Consider the following 23,144-nt stretch of genomic DNA (forward strand, 5'->3'; position numbering starts at 1 on the left):
ATTGCTCGAGACAAAAATTGAGAACAAAGAACATTTATTATACAACAATACAAAGTTGGGTGCTTCCCCTTACCCTGGGAATACACACATACACTGGGGCTCACCCAACTTTTATACAGTTTATTTCAGTATAGGAATACCCTCCCCCTTACATTCTTCTGCCTCCTGGATAGGTTTGGCATTAGGCAATCCTGCCTGCCTACGTGCTGTTTCTGTGAACTTGGAGGATCAGGGGGTATCCTGTCGGTGTCTCATCATGTCATTATCCTCATTGTCCTTATTCACAAACCTGTCTTTGTTCTAATTTACACCTTCCCAACTCTCAGGGCTACAACCTCTTCATATGTAGAACTTGCTAATACTGTCTAGGACTTACTAATTACATATGCTAGAAGACCCTTATCTTACTCAGACTGACTGCTTCCTACATTCTAATATCCATTTCTTATCCTGTTCATACTGGCTTTATTCATTTACCCATATATCTATATTAGTCTCCTCATCTTCATATTTTTATATCAGTTTTACTCATCTCTCACAACAGTGAAGGATCAGTAATAAATTTCAAATCAGAATTTTGGAGGGCAATTTTCAGATGGTAGTATTCCATGCTTCTTTTGCCCACTATTGGCATTTTGAAAAAAAGAGAAGCTACCTGCATAGTTTTGACTTTTTCAAATTACTTCTTTACATAAAATACTCAGTTTTAGTAAGTAAACTTATTTTGTCAAGATCTTATTTGAATTTATCACTAAATGAGCCCAAAGCTCATTTCTTGAACAACGGAATAGATAACCCAGGATGAATAGCAACCTTTCCTTGGCAAAGCAAATTTGTTAATTTTGTTGGATCCTTGATTTCCTCACCTCCAGACCACAATCAGTGAGGATTGATAAGAATATCTCCTCTATAACCTCGATCAGTATTGGAGCACCACAGGGCTGAGTTCTTAGCCCACTGCTCTACTTGCTTTACATCTATGACAATAACAATAACACCATCTACAAATTTGCTGACAATACCCGAAGAGTGGGTTGTATAAAATGAGGGGATGAGTCAGTATACAGGAGGGAGATTGAAAACTTGGCCAAATGGAGCACCAACAATAACCTCGCACTCAATGTCACCAAAATCAAGGAACTGATTGTTGACTTCAAGAAGGGAAAACTAGATGCGTACGATCCAGTGATCACTGGGGGATCAGAGGTGGAGAGGGTGAACAAATTTATGTTCTCGGGATTCACTCTCTTGGAGGATCTTTTGTTGAGAAAACACTAATGGCATTGAGAAGAAAGGATGTCAGCGCCTCGACTTCCTCAGGATTTTGTTGAGGTTTGATTTTATATTGGAAACTCTGGCAAATTACTACATATATTTGGTGAAAAGTGTGCTGACCGGTTGTATCACAGTCTGGTATGTGGACACCAATACCCCCAAGCACAAAGCCCTGCAAAAGGTTATAGACACAGCCATGGATATCACAGGCAAACCCCTTCCCACATTGAGAACATCTACAGGGAATGCTGCTGTCGGAGAACAGCGGCAATCATCAAGGATCCACACCACCAAGCACATGCTCTGTTCTCACTGCTACCATCAGGAAAGAGTTGAGGTGCCAGGGGCGTATCTACAGAAGATAGTGCCTAAGACAAACACTGAAATTGCACCCCTGTCCAAACATTTGACACTCATCCTTTAGATAACTTTACCATACTATCAGCTCAAAAATACATTATTAATCTTTTAATTAACAAATTATGGCATTACATGAAAGTTATAACTGCACCTTCCTTGCTTTCACTGATGCAAATTGGTCAATGATGTCATCAAACTCAGTTTTTTCAGTTTCCTCTCTTTCTACACTCAGCAGAGCAAGATCACAGAGTCTGCCTTGACCCATGGAGGCTCTCAAATATGAAAGTATTAGTTTTAACTTGCTGAATGATCTCTCACAGCTGGCGATGGAAGCTGTGATGGTTAGCATTATCTGAAAAGCAATGCGAAGATTTGGGAAGACGCTCTCACCTCCATACTGAGTAATAAATTTGAGAAGCTCTTCATGTCTTGATATTTTCACATTGGTTCACCTTGAAAGTAATTCTGCAATCCAAAATTTCTTCATATAGCTGCTGTCCATCAACATCAGAGTTGTACAATTCGCTCAAATTTTCACACTTCTTCTTTAGGTCATTACTGTCGATGCCATAACAGTCCTTTGACTTCAAGAAGGAACCCAAACCTGGCGTCAGTGCTGTGCATATAAGCGAACCTTTCATCTATTTCTCTATGAAGATAGTCAAGTGTTCCCTTCATGACCCTTTCCATTTCCTCCTTAGCTATTAACCCAATATTTCTTGCGTCCTCATCAGCTATTTATTTCTTTTATCTCTGACGCCTTTCACCTTCAATGTTCCATTCTTGACAGAGACTGAGTATTCTTGCAGTAACTCACTGACCAACACTTCTCTTTCATCTTTAAAATGTTCTCAGAGGGCTTTCAAATCCAGAGCAGCATCATGGAAGTTCATGGTAGGATCCTGCAGCCTCTTTTGAATACAGTCAATGCGAATGATAGCAAAGTCAGAAAATCGTAACTCAGTATACGGTTGTACAGCTGCCTTGCATCACTTCTCGTTTCTCTGGTCTCGTTTTTATTGTCTATCATGTCCTGGAGAAATTGATGTATCTCCTCAAGGTACTTGTTGACAGGCTTCACTGCTTCTGTCCTTTTATTCCACCTGGTTTTGGACTCTGATTTAACAATCACAGGCACGACGTTTTTTGAGTTTTTCCCAGCATTGTGCTGAACGAGAGAAAAACAAATAGAGAGATTCTATGGTTCCAAAAAACGTGACCATCATTGTATCCTGCTTGGCTGCATGTGCACCCTCCAAATTGAGTGAGTGATTGTCGTAATTCAAAATCACTGCCAGGTTGTTTTTCTCACTTATTCTTTGATGAACGCCACTTCTGTGTCCAGCCATCATAGCAACATTGTCTTAGCACTGTGACCAACCATCTTGCAGCTCCATCTCGTCCTCTAGCTGTTTCAAGATGTATTCAGCCAAACTCTCAGCATCCTTTTGGCTTACCTGGATAAAGCCAAAGAAGGACTCTCTAACACAGACTGTTTTCCTCTCAAAATCAATGTCCGCACATCTCACTACTTCTGACATCTGCTAACGGTGCGCCTGATCAGGAGATCATAGAACTTGGCTTTACAAATGTTTCTCAGTAAACTTTGGCGAACAGTGGATGCCATCATGTGGATGAATTTGTTCTGGACACCTGGTAAAAGATAAGACATGGATCCAGGAGGACTTTCCACATGAGTGAGGTGTTCTTTTATGACAGGGTCAAAGGTGGCCAGTAGTTAGTAAGCCAAGGAAATTTCCCATATTGGAGTCATTGTCTAGCTGAAGTGACTCCCTGTGTTCTCGCAAAGCCAGGATCTGAGCCACAAGAATTTTATGCAGTGAAGGACTCTCGTAAAGATATTACGCCACTCCTGCTTTTCCTTCTCAATCTGTGACTGAAATACCACATCAATAACTCCTCTGTTTCCAGATAAATTTCTTTCCACTGTGTAAAGCACTCCCAATGATTTTTGGCATTTTTATGAACACTAATCCTTTCAGATGCCTTCCACTGGTTGAATTCACTTTCCTGCTCAAATGGGAATTGATGGCCTGACCAGGAATAGAGAAGACAACAGAAACAAAATGCACTCTTTTTAGGAGGGGAATAGACCAGCCATGAGCGAGTCATTTCCTCACCATAACCATTTCCCAATTTCCTCTTGAACCATATTTTGTTCATTGAGTGGTTACTTGTTGGTAGGAAGGGCCCCTCACTGTTCTGGAAATACTTTGAACCCAGCTTTATTATTTCTGTATTCAATGTGTCAGGCAGAATTGTGTTTCCTTATCCTTGGCGAACTTCAGAAGTCCAAACTCATGCTGTTTAATCACTTCTGGTAGGACAGTTCAAGGCTTTTTGACACCATCCAGTTCACTAGGTTCAGTGTTGTCAGGTTAATCTCATCAGGTAAAATCTCGTCAATAAACTCAACATCACCACCACCATCCTCCCCTCCTGTCACGTCCATGTTCTCTGAAAGCCTCACTCTAAATCTCGTAATACTCAGATTTATCTGACTTGACTTCCCCTTGGCTTGTGATGCATTTGTACTTGATCCACCTTCAGATTCTAACAAACTTATAGCATGGAATATGGAACATGTCAAAGAAGGGCATGAAGAACTTGCTCGACTTCTTTACATCCTCCGCTTCCAACTTTTGTCTCTTCCATCTTTCAGCTCCACTTTCCTCCTCCTTCATGAAGAAACAGTCTTCTTGCACATTGCTCAGAAATAAAGGTTTTGCAGAAAATTCTCGACTACCTCCTTCATTTACACAGTTTAATGGTCTTACTGCCAGTTGGCATTGAAAAGTGGTACTGTGGTATTCCCAGCACAGTATATTTACCAAATAATTTATATAAGAGGTTTAACAATCTGGCCATCCTAGTGATTCTCACCCATGATAATCAAAGATAGATTATACATCTGAAGAAAATTCTTTTTCACTATCCAAGTTTGGCTTGTCTGACTTTAATACCTTAGATATGACACTGATAGGCGCCACAAGACTCACACCACCAAGTTCAGGAACAGCTACTCCCCCTTCACCATCAGACTATTCAATTACAAACTCAATCAGGGATTCATTTAAAGGACTCTTACTTTTGCACTTTATTGTTTTTTTTTCTTCTCATTTTATTGCACAGTCAGTTGTTTACATTTGTTTATTTGCTTAATATTGTAGCGTGAATAAAAGCTCTCACGACTGGAGGGAGAACAAATGCTTTTATTAGCTTATAACAATGGGTAGGGTCTCACAGTAGTCTTCAGAAGGGTGCTGGATTTAGGCAGGAAAGTGGGGGATATATGTGAGCAGATGGGGGTGGAGCCAGCCATCAGCACAACCCACTACCAGTGGATCCCAGTTCACTGCATTCACCCCTTCTTGCAGAATTTAGGCTCTGTGAATGAAGACAGAGAACATGGATTCAGATAAAAATATACAGTTATTTACAAATTTACAGATTTAAGTGGTCCGGGAGTTTGGAGATCCTGGTGGAGTCCCTTAGCCATGGGGGGGGGGGGGGGGCCTTGGACTCCTTGGGTCTCCTGGTCCCATTGTGAGGGAGAAGAGGCAGGCTGAGTCTCCAGCACAAAGGTGGAGGGGGATGCATTTTCCTCCTGAACTGAATCCCTGAGGCCCTGACTGGGGGTGGCGAGAATGAGCTCCATGGCTCACAGGGGACCTGAGGCAATGGACCCTTTGTTCTGGCAGATGGAGACAGTGTCCTCTCTGCCATCCGGGTACTCCACATAAGCGTACATGGGATTGGGGTGGAGCAATTTCACCCTTCCACCAGGCTTTGCCTCACGTACTTCCTGAGAAGAACAGAACCAGGAGTGGTGAGCCAGATTGGGAGTGTAGTTCCCAATGGCGACCTTCTCTCAAAAGTGAATATGAACTCATGAGGAATAGTGTTGGTTGTAGTACATAGTAGCAACCGATGGAATGAAGCGCCATAGGGAGGATATCCTGCCAGCATGAGCCTGGAAGTCCTCTTGACTTCAGGGCCAGTTTGATAGCCTTCCAGATCATGGCATTCTCCTTTTCAACTGTTCCCCTGAGGGTTGTAGCTAATAGTCCTGCTGGATGTGATACCCCTCAGCAGCAGGTACTGATGTAGCTCATCACTCATATAGGATGAGCCCTGGTCGCTACGAATATAGCTGGGATACCCAAACAGGGTGAAAATTGACTCCAGGGCCTTTATGACTGACGAAGTGGAGGTGTCTGGGCGTGGAATGGCGAATGGGAAGCAGGAGTACTCATCAATGATAGAGAGGAAGAAGATGTTTCCATTCGTGGAGGGGAGAGGTCCCTTAAAATTGACACTGAGCCGTTCGAAAGGCCTGAATGACTTGATCAGGTGCACCTTTGCTGGGGAGTAGAAGTGCGGCTTGCACTCCGTGCAGACGTGGCAAGACCTGGTCATTTCTCTGACGTCTTCCATGGAGTAGGGCAGATTGCACGCCTTGACAAAATGAGCCATGCGGGTGAATCCTGGATGACAGAGCTCATTATGCAGAGTCCAAAGTTGGCCAGTGTGTGCAGAAGCGCATCTTCCTCTGGATAAGGCATCTGGAGGGTCATTAAGGTCTCCTGGCCGATAGGCAATGTCATAATTGTAGGTGGGGAGCTTGATCCTCCACCTAGCAATCTTGTCATTCTTGATTTTTTTTCCCTTCTTGACATTATTGAACAAGAATGCAACCGCGAAGAGTGTAAACTTTCTACCAGCCAGGTAGTGACTCCACTGCCTTACAATGGCTTGAGCCTCCTTTTCCACTGATGGGTTCTGGTGTTCGTGGCATTGTAACATCCATGAAAAAAAATACAACTGGCCTGCCCACCTGGTTGAGGGTAGTGGCCATGCTATGTCCGAAGCATCACTTTCCACTTGGAAAGGTACATTCTAGTCTACTGCTTGCATGGTAACTTTAGCAATGTGGTTCCAGAGGTAGTTAAAAGCCATTTGGGCATTAGCCGAGAGGGGAAAAATAGTGGCCTTTAAGAGAGGGCAAACCTTATCAGCGTATTGAGGAATCCACTGGACGTAATATGAGAAAAACCCCAGACATCTCCTCAAAGCCTTTGTGGTCCTAGGGATAGGGAGTTCCAACATGGGGCACATCCTATTGGGACTTGGACCAATGATCCCATTCTCCATCACGTAGCCAAGGATAGCCAGCTGTTTAGTCCTGATCACGCACTTGTCAGAGTTATAAATGAGGTTCAGGGCTTTTGCTGGGTGGATAAAACTCAGGAGGTTGGTGTCATGCTCTTTCAAGGTGTGGCCAAAGATGGTGGCATTGTCAAGGTAGGGAAAGGTAGCCTTCAACGCATACCTGTCCACCATTCTGTCTATCTGCCTCTGGAAGATAGAAACCCCTTTAGTGATACTGAAAAGGACCCTCCAGAATTGATAGAGATGACTGTTAGCCTCAAATGCCGTATATGGATGGTCCCTGGAATGGATTGGCAGCTGGTGATAGGCAGCTTTCAGGTCAATGGTCGAATAGACCCGATACTGCGCAATATCATTCACCATGTCAGAAATACAAGGGGGGGGGGGGGGAGGGGGGAAAGGTATGTGTCCAGGTGCGTGTTTTGATTAATGGTTTGGCTATAGTCAATTTCTAGCCTGGACTTGTTTTCCCCTTCTACTGCTAGAACTTGAAGACTCCACAGGCTGGGTGCTAGGTTCAATGATCCCTTTGTCGAGCAGACGTTGTGTTTCAGACTTTATAAAATTTTGGCCTGCTGTAGAGTACCTCCTGATTTTGATAGCAATGGGTTTTCAGTCTAAGGATAGATTCAGGAAGAGATGGGGGGGTGGGGGGAGGGAGGAGTTGATATTCAGTGTGGAGAGGCTGCATGTGAGTTCTGATTTTAAGGGCCCTCCGTTCCAAACTGTTACAGGTGGGAGGGGACTAGAATACTCCAAGCTCACGCTTTTAAGGTAACACAGGAAGTCCAGACCCAACAACACTGGAGCACACATATATTCAAGCAAAATTTACAGAAATCCCCCCCTTCAAATGACAGATACACTATACATGCGTAGTATTTGAATGAGATGTGAGAAATTTGTGGTAATTGGAAGGATGCATCTTTAGGTTGTATTTTTGCACATTCAGTGAGTCTATGAAGCTTTCAGTGGAGCCTGTGTCAATTAGGCATTTAGTGGAATGTGCGTTTACCTTCACAATTACTATGGAGTTGCTAAGCTGGTAAGGTCTGTTTTGATCTAAAACCATCGAGGCTAGGACCCTGAGACTCCGTCCTCCTCACTTGAGTGGCCCCCACTGTCCTGGCTTGCCCTGCGTGGGCAAGATGGCGTTGACCTCATGGCGTGGCAAGATGGCTGCCCGCCTTCCTTTCTCCTCTGATGATGATGGTGTTGAGTTTGAATTCAGGTCACGGCAAGATGGCCACCAATCCTTTTTGTGTGTTTCCTCACAGCCACCCTCGTCAGTATATTGTCCAGCAAGTGAGTTCAGGTCAATTTGTGGCAAACAGCTTGGAGCTGGAATCAGATCTGGGAGCGGTGCAGGCCGTGGACTTCCCTGGGCTTCCCCTTGCATGGCAAACCCTCGCCCAATGCCCTTTCTCATCACAGCTGGAACACACTGAGTCTTTTGCCGGGTAACGAGATCAGGTATACTAGCTCTTGCCGCAGAAAAAGCACTTCCTAGCACAGGAAGCAGCAGCCATTAGGGCAAGGGGCCACTTGGGTGAGCAAGCTCACTGGCTTCGAGGTCATCATTCTTGAGCCAGGTCCTTCTTTCCTGACTGGAGCAGTCATTGCCTCATGTACCTCGAGCGGACCACCACAACTAGAGTGTCCTGGATCCGTTCTTCCTCACTAATGCAACCTTTAGCCACTTCGTACCTGCACTTCTTGGCGAGTGTCCACAGATCCACAGGTCTCTCCTGGCTGCTGCCAATGAAGAGCAAGTTGGTGCCTTGCTGGGACCTTGTTTTACAACTTCAGTTACCCAGCCTTCAAAGCCTTGATGGCAGCATCATGTGTAGTGCAGTCCCTGATATCTGTATACACTTTCGTTTCTACGCTCGAAATGAGTGCGGACCTCCTGAGTTCATCGGTGTGGAAGACGTCTCTGCTTGCGTTCAGGTAGTCCTGGAAGCAGTCTAGCCAGTATGTAAACTCCTCAGCCTCATTGGAGGACAGAAGGACTATCAACAGCATACCTGGCTTGAGTAGCGCTTACTTCGTTAAGGAATAAACTAATAAACTTGTTGCGTGAATAAAAGCTCTTACAACTGGAGGGAGAACAAATGCTTTTATTAGCTTATAACAATGGGTAGGGTCTCACAGTAGTCTTCAGAAGGATTCTGGGTTTAGGCAGGAAACCAGGGTTATATATGAGCAGATGGGGGTGGAGCTGGGAGGTGGGACCAGCCGTCAGCATAACCCATTACCAGTGAATCCCAGTTCACTGCACGTATACACATTCTGTACAGTTTTATTTGCACTACCAATGTGTGGTAATTCTGCCTTGCTTGCTGGAAGAGGAATCTCAGCGTTGTATATAATGTGATGTACATACTTGAACAATCAATCTCAAATCTGAATTTGGATTCCTGATGTGCTTCGTCCCTTAATTTCAAATAATTAACATGATTGCTACTTTCTTCTAACCTTTTGCTGTTCTGGTTAAGGAGATATTTGTACAGAGTTAAGATACAAAGTAGAGAACAATTTACTGTGCAGTGAGGAAAATAATATTTTATGTTCAAAACACTTCTTATAACAATTGCTCGCCGTGGAAGTGCTTCTTTTTATTTGGAGTGTGTCTTATCATTTTTTTCACAGTGGCATTTTATATGAGTAACCCGATCATTTCTTTTGATGAGTATAAACCCATCAACGGAATCATATAAACCTTAGATCAGAAGGAGACCAATGGGCCTTTGTACATGTTTAGTGCTATCTTCTCACCTGAATGTCTTTATGTAATCCCGTTTCCCTACAATTTCCTCATATTCTGTAATATTTCCCCCTTGGCTTGGCTTGGCTTCGCGGACGAAGATTTATGGAGGGGGTAAAAAGTCCACGTCAGCTGCAGGCTCGTTTGTGGCTGACAAGTCCGATGCGGGACAGGCAGACACGATTGCAGCGGTTGCAGGGGAAAATTGGTGGGTTGGGGTTGGGTGTTGGGTTTTTCCTCCTTTGCCTTTTGTCAGTGAGGTAGGCTCTGCGGTCTTCTTCAAAGGAGGTTGCTGCCCGCCAAACTGTGAGGCGCCAAGATGCACGGTTTGAGGCGATATCAGCCCACTGGCGGTGGTCAATGTGGCAGGCACCAAGAGATTTCTTTAGGCAGTCCTTGTACCTTTTCTTTGGTGCACCTCTGTCACGGTGGCCAGTGGAGAGCTCGCCATATAACACGATCTTGGGAAGGCGATGGTCCTCCATTCTGGAGACGTGACCCATCCAGCGCAGCTGGATCTTCAGCAGCGTGGACTCGATGCTGTCGACCTCTGCCATCTCGAGTACTTCGACGTTAGGGATGTAAGCGCTCCAATGGATGTTGAGGATGGAGCGGAGACAACGCTGGTGGAAGCGTTCTAGGAGCCGTAGGTGGTGCCGGTAGTGGACCCATGATTCGGAGCCGAACAGGAGTGTGGGTATGACAACGGCTCTGTATACGCTTATCTTTGTGAGGTTTTTCAGTTGGTTGTTTTTCCAGACTCTTTTGTGTAGTCTTCCCCCTTAATCTAATTGATATAACTCATTCCATTTCTGTCTTGAGTTACATAATTTACAGTAGGGATGCATGATAAAATAATTTCATTAGGGTAGTGCCTTTTTAATATTTTTAATATTGTATTTGTTTAGAATGTGGTGGTGTCCAGACTGGCGAAAACGGATTTCTTTCAAGTCCTAACTTCCCATCACCGTACAATCCTTTGATCCACTGCGCATGGATGCTGGAAGTGCCAGAGGGGTACACCATAACTGTAAGTCTGTTTTAGCAATGAAACATATGTAGACACTTTCTTCAGCAGTTAACCATAAAAATATTAATGGTCTTTACAACATGTATTGACAAAAATATTATTTCCTTTATTTGCACAGACAGTTTTCCACAGGTAGGTAGGTATTTAACAATTTTTTATTGATGCCAAATGTAGCTGTGCCATGGGTTTAATGCATTTAAAACAGTTTGGTATACTGCACTTTAACAGATATCTTTGTTATTTTAACCTTATTCACAGATGAACTGAAATCTCACAAATTGTATTCTTTTTTAATGTTATCTCTCTCCTAAACAATCACAACTGAAAGACACAGTAGCTTTTCCTCTTTGGGTTCTCACATGTTAAATATGTGTGTAAACTACTAGCTGGATTTCTCCTTCCCCCTCATTCAGGGGTCTCCAAAGTAGTTGATATCAACCCCTGGGGGTTGATGGGACTACCCAAGGGATCGATAAATGCCAAGGGAGTCGATAACGGTGGGGGGGGGGCGGTGAGAGGGGAGTCGACTGAACTCTTGCGGAGGAAAACAGGGGTGGATTAAGGGAAAATAGTGCCTATGGCAGTGGTGGCCAACCTCTCATGAGAGCGGGCCTTGGTGGCCGCCATGTTGTATTTGGCTTCAGGCTTTGAATAAATTGAGAGCAAACAGGAGGACAGACTGAGCGTTGAAGGAAGATGTGTGTTTTTTTGTACCTTTTGTAGCGCGTCCCCCCCCCCCCCCCGCGTCCAGTGCCACCACCAATTCTCCCACATCCAGCACTGCATCCACCCCCCCCCGTCAGCTGCCCTCACCATCCACCCTCCCACACCTACCCCGTCTACTTCTGGGATTCCATACCTGGAGGTCGATGAGGAATCAAGTATTCCATGAAGGGGTCGATGGTCTAAAACATTTGGGGACCCCTGCCCTAACTAATGGGGTGGAAAAAGTCCAGATGGAGGCTCATCTGACATACAATCCAGGAAGCTCTCCAAAATTATCTCATTGGCCTGCAAAGAAATGTAATGGAATATTCATTTGTACTTTAAAACATTTTGTATTACCTGTGCTTTACCACTTGTAGCTGAGCTTTGTTTACTTCAACTTGACATGTGGCTGGGAGTCAATTACAATCTTGAATGGAGGAGCCTTCAACTCCCCAGTCATAGGCAAATACTGTGGCATCACTCCAAATGAGACAATTAAATCTGGCACAAGCAAGTTGTTCATCATCTTTAATTCGAACTACAGTATGCCACATAATGGCTTCTATGCCACCTGGAAGTCTGATTCATTAGGTAAGAAAAAGAGATTTGATAAAGGTAATTTATAGTTTTGGGACTTTTGGTTTATTAGCTTTATTTCTATCCAGTTCTCGTATTTGCATGGCTTACAACAGTTGAGGAGAACAACTATTAGACAACAATAAAATCCTGAATATGCTGTGCAGTCGTCAATAACAAGTTCTTTGATTATTCATCGTTCTACTTTTCTTTTTACTTGACTGTAAAATTACAATGAGCCAAATGAAACTAAGTGAGATTGCAAAATATTTTTGTCGTTAACTGATTTTTGAGAGTAACATCCAGATGTAATAAGTCAGTGAACAAGGAGAAATCTATTTTTATTGCATTGCCACTGAGAGTTATTAATATCTGGCACTGTTTTAACATGTTGAGCATGTTTGTGACATCTGGACAAGATCCCAGGTTCACTAAATCACCAGCAAAATGAGATCATTATTCAGAAACTTTCAGACATAACCTCACTTTTTAAAAGAGTAGCTCATGAAAAGATTATTTATAAGAGTGTCATCCAATACTCAGAATAACGTTATTCTCTGATAGTTAATAAGCTTTCAGAAAATCCAAACCATGTTCAACACACATCATGACATCAAGCAGTCTTAGTCTTGAAATATTCTACTACAGAAAGATTACATACAAGTGCTCGACTTCCTCAATTAACTTAATTTGAAATATGACTTTGATATTAATTAAATAAATCAGTGTAAATTTATATATATTAAACATACAGCCAATGGAAATTGCCTATGTAATTTCTACACTCTAAAAATCTCCAAGCTTATTTTTTAAAGTGATAGCTTCAATAAATTGGCACAAAAAGTATTTTTGCTTCGATGGTGCAGTTCTGTGACTTGGCTTTTTAACATCTTTGTCAATATATTTTTACAACAAATTCAACCCTTACCCTGCAAATTTTTTTTGAATATTTTATTTATATTTTTTCCATATGTAATTAATAAATCATTATACAATAAAATAAAATAAGTGTTTAAATTAAAGAAATTTTCATTTGTTGCATGATGGTTAGGCAAGGTTCATGTTTATTGGATAATGGTTTCAGTTACCAATAAACCAGTAAGAGCTTCCTGTTATTTTCCAACCTAGCAGATGTTTTAAGAGATAAAACTCAATGGAGAAAAAAGTTGTGAAAGTATATTTAAAAGCAGCATCTGCAGTGGTAATAATCTTGTTGCTGGTGGACTGTAAGCGAAGATGAAGTCCCAACTGTTGTAATCTCTAAATAAATAATTTAGGTACAAGATATAACTTCTGGTCTTGGGTATTGCATGCCAATGTTCTGCACATATATACAGCTGTACATCTTTCTGTGTTCAATGATTAGTTTCATTAATAGAAGTTGCAGACTAAATTCATGTTTATGAAATTATAATTGCAGACCCTTCCACACAGAAAGCAGATCAACTATTATCTTCATTGCAAAGATCATCCTACTCTATTATCTTTGTTTTTCTAATTGAGGTTTTCATAGTCAGTGAGTAATATGTTGCCAACTATGTGAGCTATTTCAATTTCTTATTAACAAAATCAGTTTATCAGAAGATTTTTGTGAACCATAGTATTTTCTTTTATTGAAAACCAATGTGCAATGCTGAAGAAATTATTTCATTTTGATCAAGTTCCCCATTTAAAAGCTGTTATACACTTTATAGTCTCTGACGTGGAATTTGTCATTTGGATTCTCACAGTCATTTTTTTCCATAAAAATTAATGGAGAGATAAACTGTGTGCTGGGTATTTCCTGGAACGGGATGCTTGTGCGGATTTATCACCATAACCAATTCAGATTTCTCCCAGTGTCACAATGGAACATTTGGTCAAACAATAGTGATTTCCTTTTTATGGAGGAAAATACAGAAGTTGCTTTTAGATATATGAAAAATAAAAATCTAGGCCATTAACTCCCTTTCTCTCAAGAGACGGTTGTCAACATTTTGCTTTTGTTTCAGATTCACGGCACATGTCTGATTTTGCTTAAAATTTCAACCCACAGCAGTCCTAAATGTGAATATATTTTCTTTCTTCTAGGTTGTGGTGGTTTTATTCATGCTGAGAGTGGCTCTTTCAAATCACCAAACTGGCCACAGAACTTTCCTGATGAATGTGAATGTACGTGGAGAATTATAGGCCAAGAAAGCCAACACCTGGAGATCACTTTTGATGAGAATTTCCATATTCCAGATGGCACTAATTTCTGTGAGACCAGCTTTGTAAAAGTTAGTAATTTGGGAAAAAAATTACATTGTTAAGAGTAAAATAATGTTAATGTCAATGTAGAATATTAAACATAGAATTGCATCTAAATATACCCATAAATATAAAAATAAGTAATCAGGGTCACTACACAGGACTCATGGATGGCTTCCGTATGTGATTTGGACACAAGTGATATCTTTGAGGGATAGGCACTTAGTAGTATCGGAGTGGATAAAACTTTCTGTATTTCTGCTATCAAATAAACAGTTCATAATGCGCCTATTTACCTGGAGGTCCATCGTGGACCTGGCAAGTTCATGTGGTGCCTCTTGGTTCAAGGTGATGGAAGCCAGTATAGACTCATTGTCTGAGTCCAACAGGTATTCATAATCCCAAGATGGCCACCCTCAATCCCAAAATAGTTGCCCTCACTGTTCCCCTGCAGTGTTATATGCCTGAGAAGATGGTGTTTGTCATGCAGTCTAAGATGGCAGCCCCCATGGCTTGCATATGGCATCATTGGTTCGTAGAGGAGATGGTGCTGATTGCGTTGTCTGGAGTGGCAACTGTCCTCACACAGTGCTGCTAGGTTTCACAGTTGATTTGGACTGGCAAACTTTGGCATAATGTTCCTTTATCCTGCATCTACCACATACTGCCTCCTTGGCAGAGCAGCATTTCCTCGGGTGATAACCCTGCCCACAGAAGTAGCAATTGGGGTGATCACTGTTAGGTCTGCTTTGTTCATGAATGAGTGAGACAAACACCAGGCTGAGTCGAAATCAGGGTTCTTTGTTCTTTATTACCGGATTGTAACACTTGCGACTAAACATGTTAGTCGGAGAATGCATTCTGCCGTTATCAGCAAAATGGTGATTTTTTATACCCTTGGATACATGCTTAGAACATCATCATATCATTACTTGTCCAATGACTAAAACTGTTGCTATCCTTTCCCTGCTAGCTTCCTGCCTCTCAATCCATCAATGTCTCTCTTATCTTGTAAGTACAAGGATGCATTTACATCTTGTTACAGCCCTGTACATTCCCATCTCATGATGTTTTACCTAACAGGAGTACAAGGACACCTCCCCTTCTTGTTACTGCCCTGTACAGGGTAACTCCCTACACATTCCCATCTCATGATGTTTTACCTTACATCACCCACAATGGTGGCCAAGGTCAGGTCACTAGAGGAGTGGGATGGTATGAGCGACCAGTCACTCACGGTGTGGGATGATACCCCCATTTCAAGATAGCGTCGCCCAATGTGACCAAGAGGCAGCCGAGTAATCATCTGAGTTTTGGAGGGGCACCTCCAGTGTCTCTGTCAGCTCAACCGCCCTCTGTATATCATATCTTTGTTCTAGGAGTCTCTGTCTTATGTAACTGGAGCGGATACTGGCAGTGTATGCATCCTGGATGAGGTCCTCAGCATTATGGGCAGCTGTCACAGCCTTACAGTTGCTTATTCTGCATACAGCATTTGACACACTGGGCTGCTGCTTTCTGGTGGCCAGGAGGTGCCTTTCTCACAATACTGGGCCTCTAGAGTCTCCATGCTTGCTGGGTATGAGCTGGTGTCGCTGATCATTGGGAATACTTGGGATCCATCTTGCGAGAAAAGTAATCTCAGTCTGTTAGCATCCATGGTAATAACTTCCACGGCCACCACCAGGAAGTCTTCAAAACAGTGTAGCAGAGTTCAAACATGTTCAGGGCATCAGGCAATCGAGGGGGGATGTTGAGCTTCTCAGGTTTCCGGTACTGCTCCATCTTTCTTGAAAATTTATAGTTAATAAAATTGATGCACCATCAATAATCACAAATGACTGACGTTGTGAAACTGACAGGCTTTTATTTTCTAGGGACTGGAACAGCTTTCAACTTCTTTTTTTGAAAATTGTATTTATTGATCATAATAAATCATACAATAAAAATACATAATATTTTACCTCATAAATCCCCACCCCACCAACCCTAGCCCACCCACCCCTTCCAACCCCACTCTAAACTACCCCAAAAGAAAGATAGAAGAGAATAGAGTAGAAAAGGAGATCAACTAATATAACAATCTTCAATCATTGTCATGGTTCGGGGCAACTCCATCAATTTGTGGGGAAAAAATATTACAGATTCAACCTCCGATATCTCATATACGGGCTCCAAGTTTTAACAAAGAAAGAATAATTATTATGTGAATTATAGGTTATCTTTTCCAATTGAATACAAGATCGCAATTCCAAATTCCATCTTTGAATACTAAAATTGGTCTAGTTTTTCCAAGTAATTGCAAAACATTTTCTAGCCACAGCTAGAAAGGCCATTCTCAAAAAAGCAATTTGAAACTTATCTCATTTTAATTTCTTAATATAACCCATTAAAAATACCATAGGATCAAGAGAAATTTTAATTTGAATATAGCTTCTAAAAGTTACTTAATTCTATTCCAAAAATGTTTTACCATCTCACGTGAACAAGTCGAATGTAAAAAGGAACCAACTTGTTTATGGCACCTAAAGCATAAATCAGAAGAAATAAACTTATATTTCATTAATTTCTCCAAAGTTAAATATAACTGATGAAGAAAATTATAATGAACCAATCTATACTTTACATTTACAATTTTAGTCATATTGTCCTCACATAAAGTCATCCAATCATCCTGAGAAATAGATATGGACAGATCTTTTTCCGATTTTAATTTAGATTTATGAACATCTGGCTTTTTATTCTGAAACTGCCAAAATGTTTGGCCTGGAAGTAAGTCAGCCTGAAGAAAACGGAGGTCCTCCATCAGCCAGCTCCCCACCATGACTACCAGCCCCCCCACATCTCCATCGGGCACACAAAACTCAAAACGGTCAACCATTTTACCTATCTCGGCTGCACCATTTCATCAGATGCAAGGATCGACAACGAGATAGACAACAGACTCTCCAAGGCAAATAGCGCCTTTGGAAGACTACACAAAAGAGTCTGGAAAAACAACCAACTGAAAAACCTCACAAAGATTAGCGTATACAGAGCCGTTGTCATAACCACATTCCTGTTCGGCTCCGAATCATGGGTCCTCTACCGGCATCACCAACGGCTCCTAGAACGCTTCCACCAGCGTTGTCTCCGCTCCATCCTCAATATTCATTGGAGTGACTTCATCCCTAACATCGAAGTACTCGAGATGGCAGAGGCCGACAGCATCGAGTCCACGCAGCTGAAGATCCAGCTGCGCTGGGTGGGTCATGTCTCCAGAATGGAGGACAATCGCCTTCCCAAGATCGTGTTATATGGCGAGCTCTCCACTGGCCATCGTGACAGAGGTGCACCAAAGAAGAGGTACAAGGACTGCCTAAAGAAATCTCTTGGTGCCTGCCACATTGACCACCGCCAATGGGCTGATATCGCCTTAAACCGTGCATCTTGGCGCCTCACAGTTCAGCGGGCAGCAACCTCCTTTGAAGAAGACCGCAGAGCCCACCTCACTGACAAAAGACAAAGGAGGAAAAACCCAACACCCAACCCCAACCAACCAATTTTCCCCTGCAACCGCTGCAACCGTGTCCGCATCGGACTTGTCAGCCACAATCGAGCCTGCAGCTGACGTGGACTTTTACCCCCTCCATAAATCTTCGTCCGCGAAGCCAAGCCAAAGAAAGAAAGAAAAGAAAGCATACATCTCAGATATAATAACTTTCTTGCCACCTTCAGTAAGAAAAATTTCAAATTTAGACCATCTAGGTAACCATAACGTACACCCAAAATTATCCAACAATAAAACTCCACGCTGATAATAAGAAAGCAAAGTATTCAATGATATTTCATATTTCTCTTTCATTCCCTGAAATCAAATAAAATATCCAGCTCCATAGCAATTTTCTACCAATCTATTTCCTTTCTGTTCCCACAGTTTCAAAAGTTGATTATTAAATGTAAAAGGAAAAAGCTTATTTTGAAACAGAGGAGTTTTAGGCAAAATTTTACCTTCAGTACCTATAATTTCATTCTTCTTAGTCCATAATTCCATTAAATGTTTCAACACTAGGAAGTTATAACTCTGTAATAGCTGAAATTTCCATTTATAAATAAACTGATCCATCCTCTTCTCATCAATCTGTGATAATTCAATATTTGCCCATATCAAAGGTTTATCCTCTTCTAACATCCTATTAAAAAATTTCAACTAATTTTATTCATTATATGATTCATAATAATTTTGAAAATGAGGAAGTTGCAGTCCTCCAGGTTAATTTCTGTAATGGCACCCTCACCACTTTACCTTTCCACAAAAATTTCCTCACCGAAGCATTGAAATCTTTAAAATATTTTTGAGAAATCTTACAAGGAATAGACTGAAAGAGGTATTGAATACGGGGAAAGATATTCATTTTAACACAATTAATATGTCCAATTAATGTTATAGATAAAACTTTCCACCGATTTAAATCATGTTTAATTTTAGACAACAAATGTAAATAGTTCAATTCATATAAATTATTATAGTTATTATATATTATAATACCTAGATATTTAATCCAAACAGACCACTTAAATTTCACAATATGCCAACCACCCTGATATTTGACAATATTGCTCCAATCTATCATTCAGACTCCACAAAGATTTCAGAGATTGTGCTAAATATATCAAAATATTATCTGCAAATAAATTTATATTTATCAGGTTAATGCCCTTAATATTATTATCTTATCTAATTAACTGAACCAAGGGTTCAATGACCAATGTAAATAGAACTGGTGACAAAGGACAGCCCTGTCTGGTCGATCTAGATAATACAAAACAAGAAGATGCCTGTCCATTTGTCATAACTCTAGCCATAAGATTTTTATATAAAGCCTTAATCCAACCAATAAAAAGAGGCCGAAAATTAAACCTCCAAAACTTTAAACAAAAAACTCCACTTCACTCTATCGAAGGCCTTTTTTGCATCAAGAGCAATTACTATAGGTTGGTTGGATCGCTCCTGAGAAATATTAATTAAAGAAATCAACTTCACAATATTATCTGCTGAATACCGATTTTTAATAAAACCCGCCTGATCTACATGAATCAAATCTGGTAAATATTTAGCTAATCTATTAGCTACAACATTGGCAACAATGTTATGGTGTACATTTAATAAGGAAGTAGGTGTATGGGTCCCTATCTTGAGAATAACTAATAGTTGCTCTAGAAAAAGAGTCTGAGAAAGAACCATCTCCATCACCTGTTTCAATGCATCCATCAATATAGGAATTGATAAATCCTGAAATTCTTTGTAAAATACAGAAGTAAAACCATCCTCTCTGGAGACTTCCCACTAGACATAGATCGAAGTGCTTCCCTCACTTCTGTAGCAGTAAAGAAGGCATCTAAATCCTTAATATTCATATTCTTCAAAGAAGGTAAAGCTAAATCAGACAAAAAAGTTATAAATTTTAACATTATCTTCTAATACTTCAGAAGTATACAATTTCTTATAAAATGTACGAAAATCATCATTAATTTTCTGAGGTTTATAGGTCATCATCGAATCATGTCTAATAACATTAATTGTTCTAGAAATTTGCTCTGTTTTTAACTGCTATGTCAACACTTTATGGGCTCTTTCACCCAACTCATAATAACACTGTTTATTTCTCTGGAATAGCTTCTCAAAATTTTAAGTTTGTAATGAATTATACCGTAATTTCAATTTAATTAAACAAGCTTTTTAACTTCTGTAGAATCCTCATGCAAATCTTTTTCCAAAATCTCTACCTCCTTCTCCAATTTATTAGTCTCAACCATATGTTGTTTTTAAAATTTTTAGCTGTGTAACTAATAACCTGTCCACACAAATAAGATTTCAAAGCATCCCTTAAAACAAATTAACTATCAACTGAATCTACATTTAGTTTCAAAAACAAACGTATTTAATCCCCCATAAATGTAATAAATTCAGGATTTCTCAACAACATAGGATTAAATCTCCAACAATACGCATTCTCCACTCTCTCTGAACCAGTACAGACAATTAACAAAAAGAATGATCAGACAAAATCCTACTCTTATATTCAACTTTAAAAACTTGCCCTTGTAATTGTTCTGATACTAAAAATAAATCTATTCTCGAATAAGAATCATTTTGAGTTGAATAAAATGAATAATCTTTCTCCTTAAGGTTTAACTTCCTTCAGATCTCTAATAAATTCATATCTTTCATTAATGTCATTAAATGTTTTGCCATTATTGTTCTAATTATTGATTTTGGAGATTTATCTAACAATGGATCTAAGCAACAATTAAAATTTCCCCCTACCAAAATGTTATCAAATGCTTGACTTAGATTAAGAAAAGATTCTACCATAAATTACTCATCATCTATGTTAGGATGGTATTCTCAAGAAGGATAGGGACCCATTAAAAGTAGTATCTTATAGACCTATTTCCTTATTAATGTAGACCATAAAATTGTTGCCAATGTTCTAACCAATAGATTAGCTAAATATTTACCAGATTTGATTCATGTAGATCAGGCGGGTTTTATTAAAAATCGGTATTCAGCAGATAATATTGTGAAGTTGATTTCTTTAATTAATATTTCTCAGGAGCGATCCAACCAACCTATAGTAATTGCTCTTGATGCAGAAAAAGCCTTCGATAGAGTGGAGTGGAGTTTTTTGTTTAAAGTTTTGGAGAAATTTAAGATCCAGAATTTTTTTTTACAGTTAACAATCAAAAGCCTTCCAGCTGCTTCAAAAATTGAATCCAATTTAAAAGATAGCTTCTTATGAATTAAAATAGCAACAGCTCTTACTTTAGAATTAAAAGAAGATAATATAACTTGTCCAACCCAATCTCTTTTTAATTTCTGGTGTTCCTTTTCAGTCAAATGTGTCTCTTGTAAAAAAGCAATATCAACTTTCAACTTTTTAATATATGCTAATACCCTCTTTCTCTTAATCCCATTAATGTTATTAAGCCCATTAACATTAAAAATAGCAAAATTTAAATTAGCCATAAAAAAATCACATATACATCCCATATAAGTGGTGATAAGATAGAGTTAGATAAATTCTTGATTAGGAAGGGTATCAAGGGTTACAGGAAGATGGTAGGAGAATGAGGTTGAACAGGATAGTAAATTAGCCATGATGGAATTGCGAAGCAAAATAAATGGACTTATTGGCTGATTTCATTCCTATGTCTTATGCTCTTCTGAAGATCACAAGTGTCTATTTGAACTTTTGTACTGCATAATTTTAATGCCTTTTTTCTCAATTGACCAGAGACTGTTCTGGTAAGGTAATAGTGAATTTCAACATCAATCTCAGCCATTTTGTTGAAAGTTTGCTTTCAAAGTTGTTGATATTTTCCAGCATCTTTCCATGAACTTTTCTTGCCACAGGGCAGTGTGATGAAATATCTTTATCTTGGAAATGTGTGCAAGGTGCATCCTCTAGTATCTTCAGCAAATAAGTCAATGATGACTTGGTGCTCATAATATAACCTGGGTTATTGAGAATAACTAACAATAAACCAAAATGTCGACTGTCCTGGTACCCAGTATCAACTCGAAATGTCAACAATTTCTTCCCCTTCCCCTTCCCCCCCCTCCCACCCCACCCCACCTCCACCAACATTTCGAGTATCCTCAGCCTCTTGTGCCTATGGTATAAGTTTGTGGTGTGTTGCTTCAGATGGGAGGAAATGTGATAATCCATAAAAGCTTCCTTGTGAATCCAGACATTTTGCATTGGGCACAAAATTCTGTTTGGATGACAGTTTAGGGCAGGAGCAGGCCTTATGTCCCCTGAAACCTGTTTTATTTAATAAGATTGTAGCGGATCTGATTGTAATAAGTTGTAAAAAACTACCCTTTATAAAAAGAGAGATAAAAGAATCAAATTATTTAAAAAATTATGCAGTGGGATATTATTATAAGTGCCTTTGCATGTTCCATCACATTAAACGTGCTATCGAAATACAAGATGTGATGCCAGGCATGCAATACAAGAGGCACACTTTTAGCTGGAAAGTTTAGGAAAGGAATGATTGCATGCACCACTGATGTGAGAAACTTCACAGAGTCCTCTAAGAGTTGAATCGAGTTACAGTTAAAGAGCAATGCAGCATAGAAATGGGCCCCTTGACCCAAGTCTCTGAGCTGGTTCCATTTGCCGGTGCTGGACCCATATCCCTTTAAAATTCCTCATTACCCCAATAGGAAACTGCACAGGCTGCTCTTCAAAAGATGTAAAGTACTGTGCAAGGGAGCATCTGCAGGATTGTTACTGTGGGCAACAGCACAAATGCTGGGAGCACTCAGCAGGATTGGTTGCAATTGTGCAAAAAAACCCAGGGTTAATGACCTGAAACATTCATTCTTTTACCTTTTCACAATTGCAATCTGACCTGCTGAGAGTTTCTGGCATTTTCTATTTTTATTTCTATTAACTTCTAGCATCTGTAGTGTTTTTGTTAGGTCAGGTCTATGTGAGTGAGTGTCCTTTCTGAATGGCTACACTGTAGGAAACAATGCAATACAATCAAATGTTCTGCTAGCTCTGAATGGTGAACTCAATTTCAAATGTCCCCATCATGATGTGATGTTTTTGACATCTGAACTGCTCTAGTGGCCAGAAAAATGATCAAATATGGCATAAATCACTGAAACCTGGAAGAGTCCTGAGAGCAACTTCCTGGAAATGACTAAGTTGTGAGATCTTACTCTGGAGTTTTATTTTTGTGGTGACAGATGTGAATAAGAATGACCTTGTGTCAGGGTAACCCATATACACATTGTTCTTTAAAGAGAATTTGAAGCTTGGATAGATATATCATTGAGTTTCAACTCTTTTGTCAAATATTATGTCTTTTTAAAGCCCATTTTACATCTGACAAACTTGGAAAATGCTTCAATTTGCACATTTCTCTGACATAAACAGCCATTATATTTTCAGTGGGAGCATACTGAAACCGTTAAATTGAGTGGTGACTGGGATCCCAGTTTGGGTC

General features: G+C 40.3%; 1 protein-coding gene across 1 annotated transcript in view; it reads left to right on the forward strand.

Annotated features, from left to right (window-relative positions):
- cubn (cubilin (intrinsic factor-cobalamin receptor)) overlaps nt 1–23,144 on the forward strand; it is a 362,173-nt gene that overhangs the window by 223,295 nt on the left and 115,734 nt on the right. The window contains exons 44-46 of the mRNA XM_069931217.1: nt 10,504–10,625; nt 11,711–11,924; nt 13,980–14,167. Of these exons, the coding sequence (XP_069787318.1) occupies nt 10,504–10,625; nt 11,711–11,924; nt 13,980–14,167 (524 nt within the window). The remainder of the gene's footprint in view (nt 1–10,503; nt 10,626–11,710; nt 11,925–13,979; nt 14,168–23,144) is intronic.

The sequence above is a fragment of the Narcine bancroftii genome, chromosome 1 (assembly GCF_036971445.1).
Source record: "Narcine bancroftii isolate sNarBan1 chromosome 1, sNarBan1.hap1, whole genome shotgun sequence".
NCBI lineage: Eukaryota > Metazoa > Chordata > Chondrichthyes > Torpediniformes > Narcinidae > Narcine > Narcine bancroftii.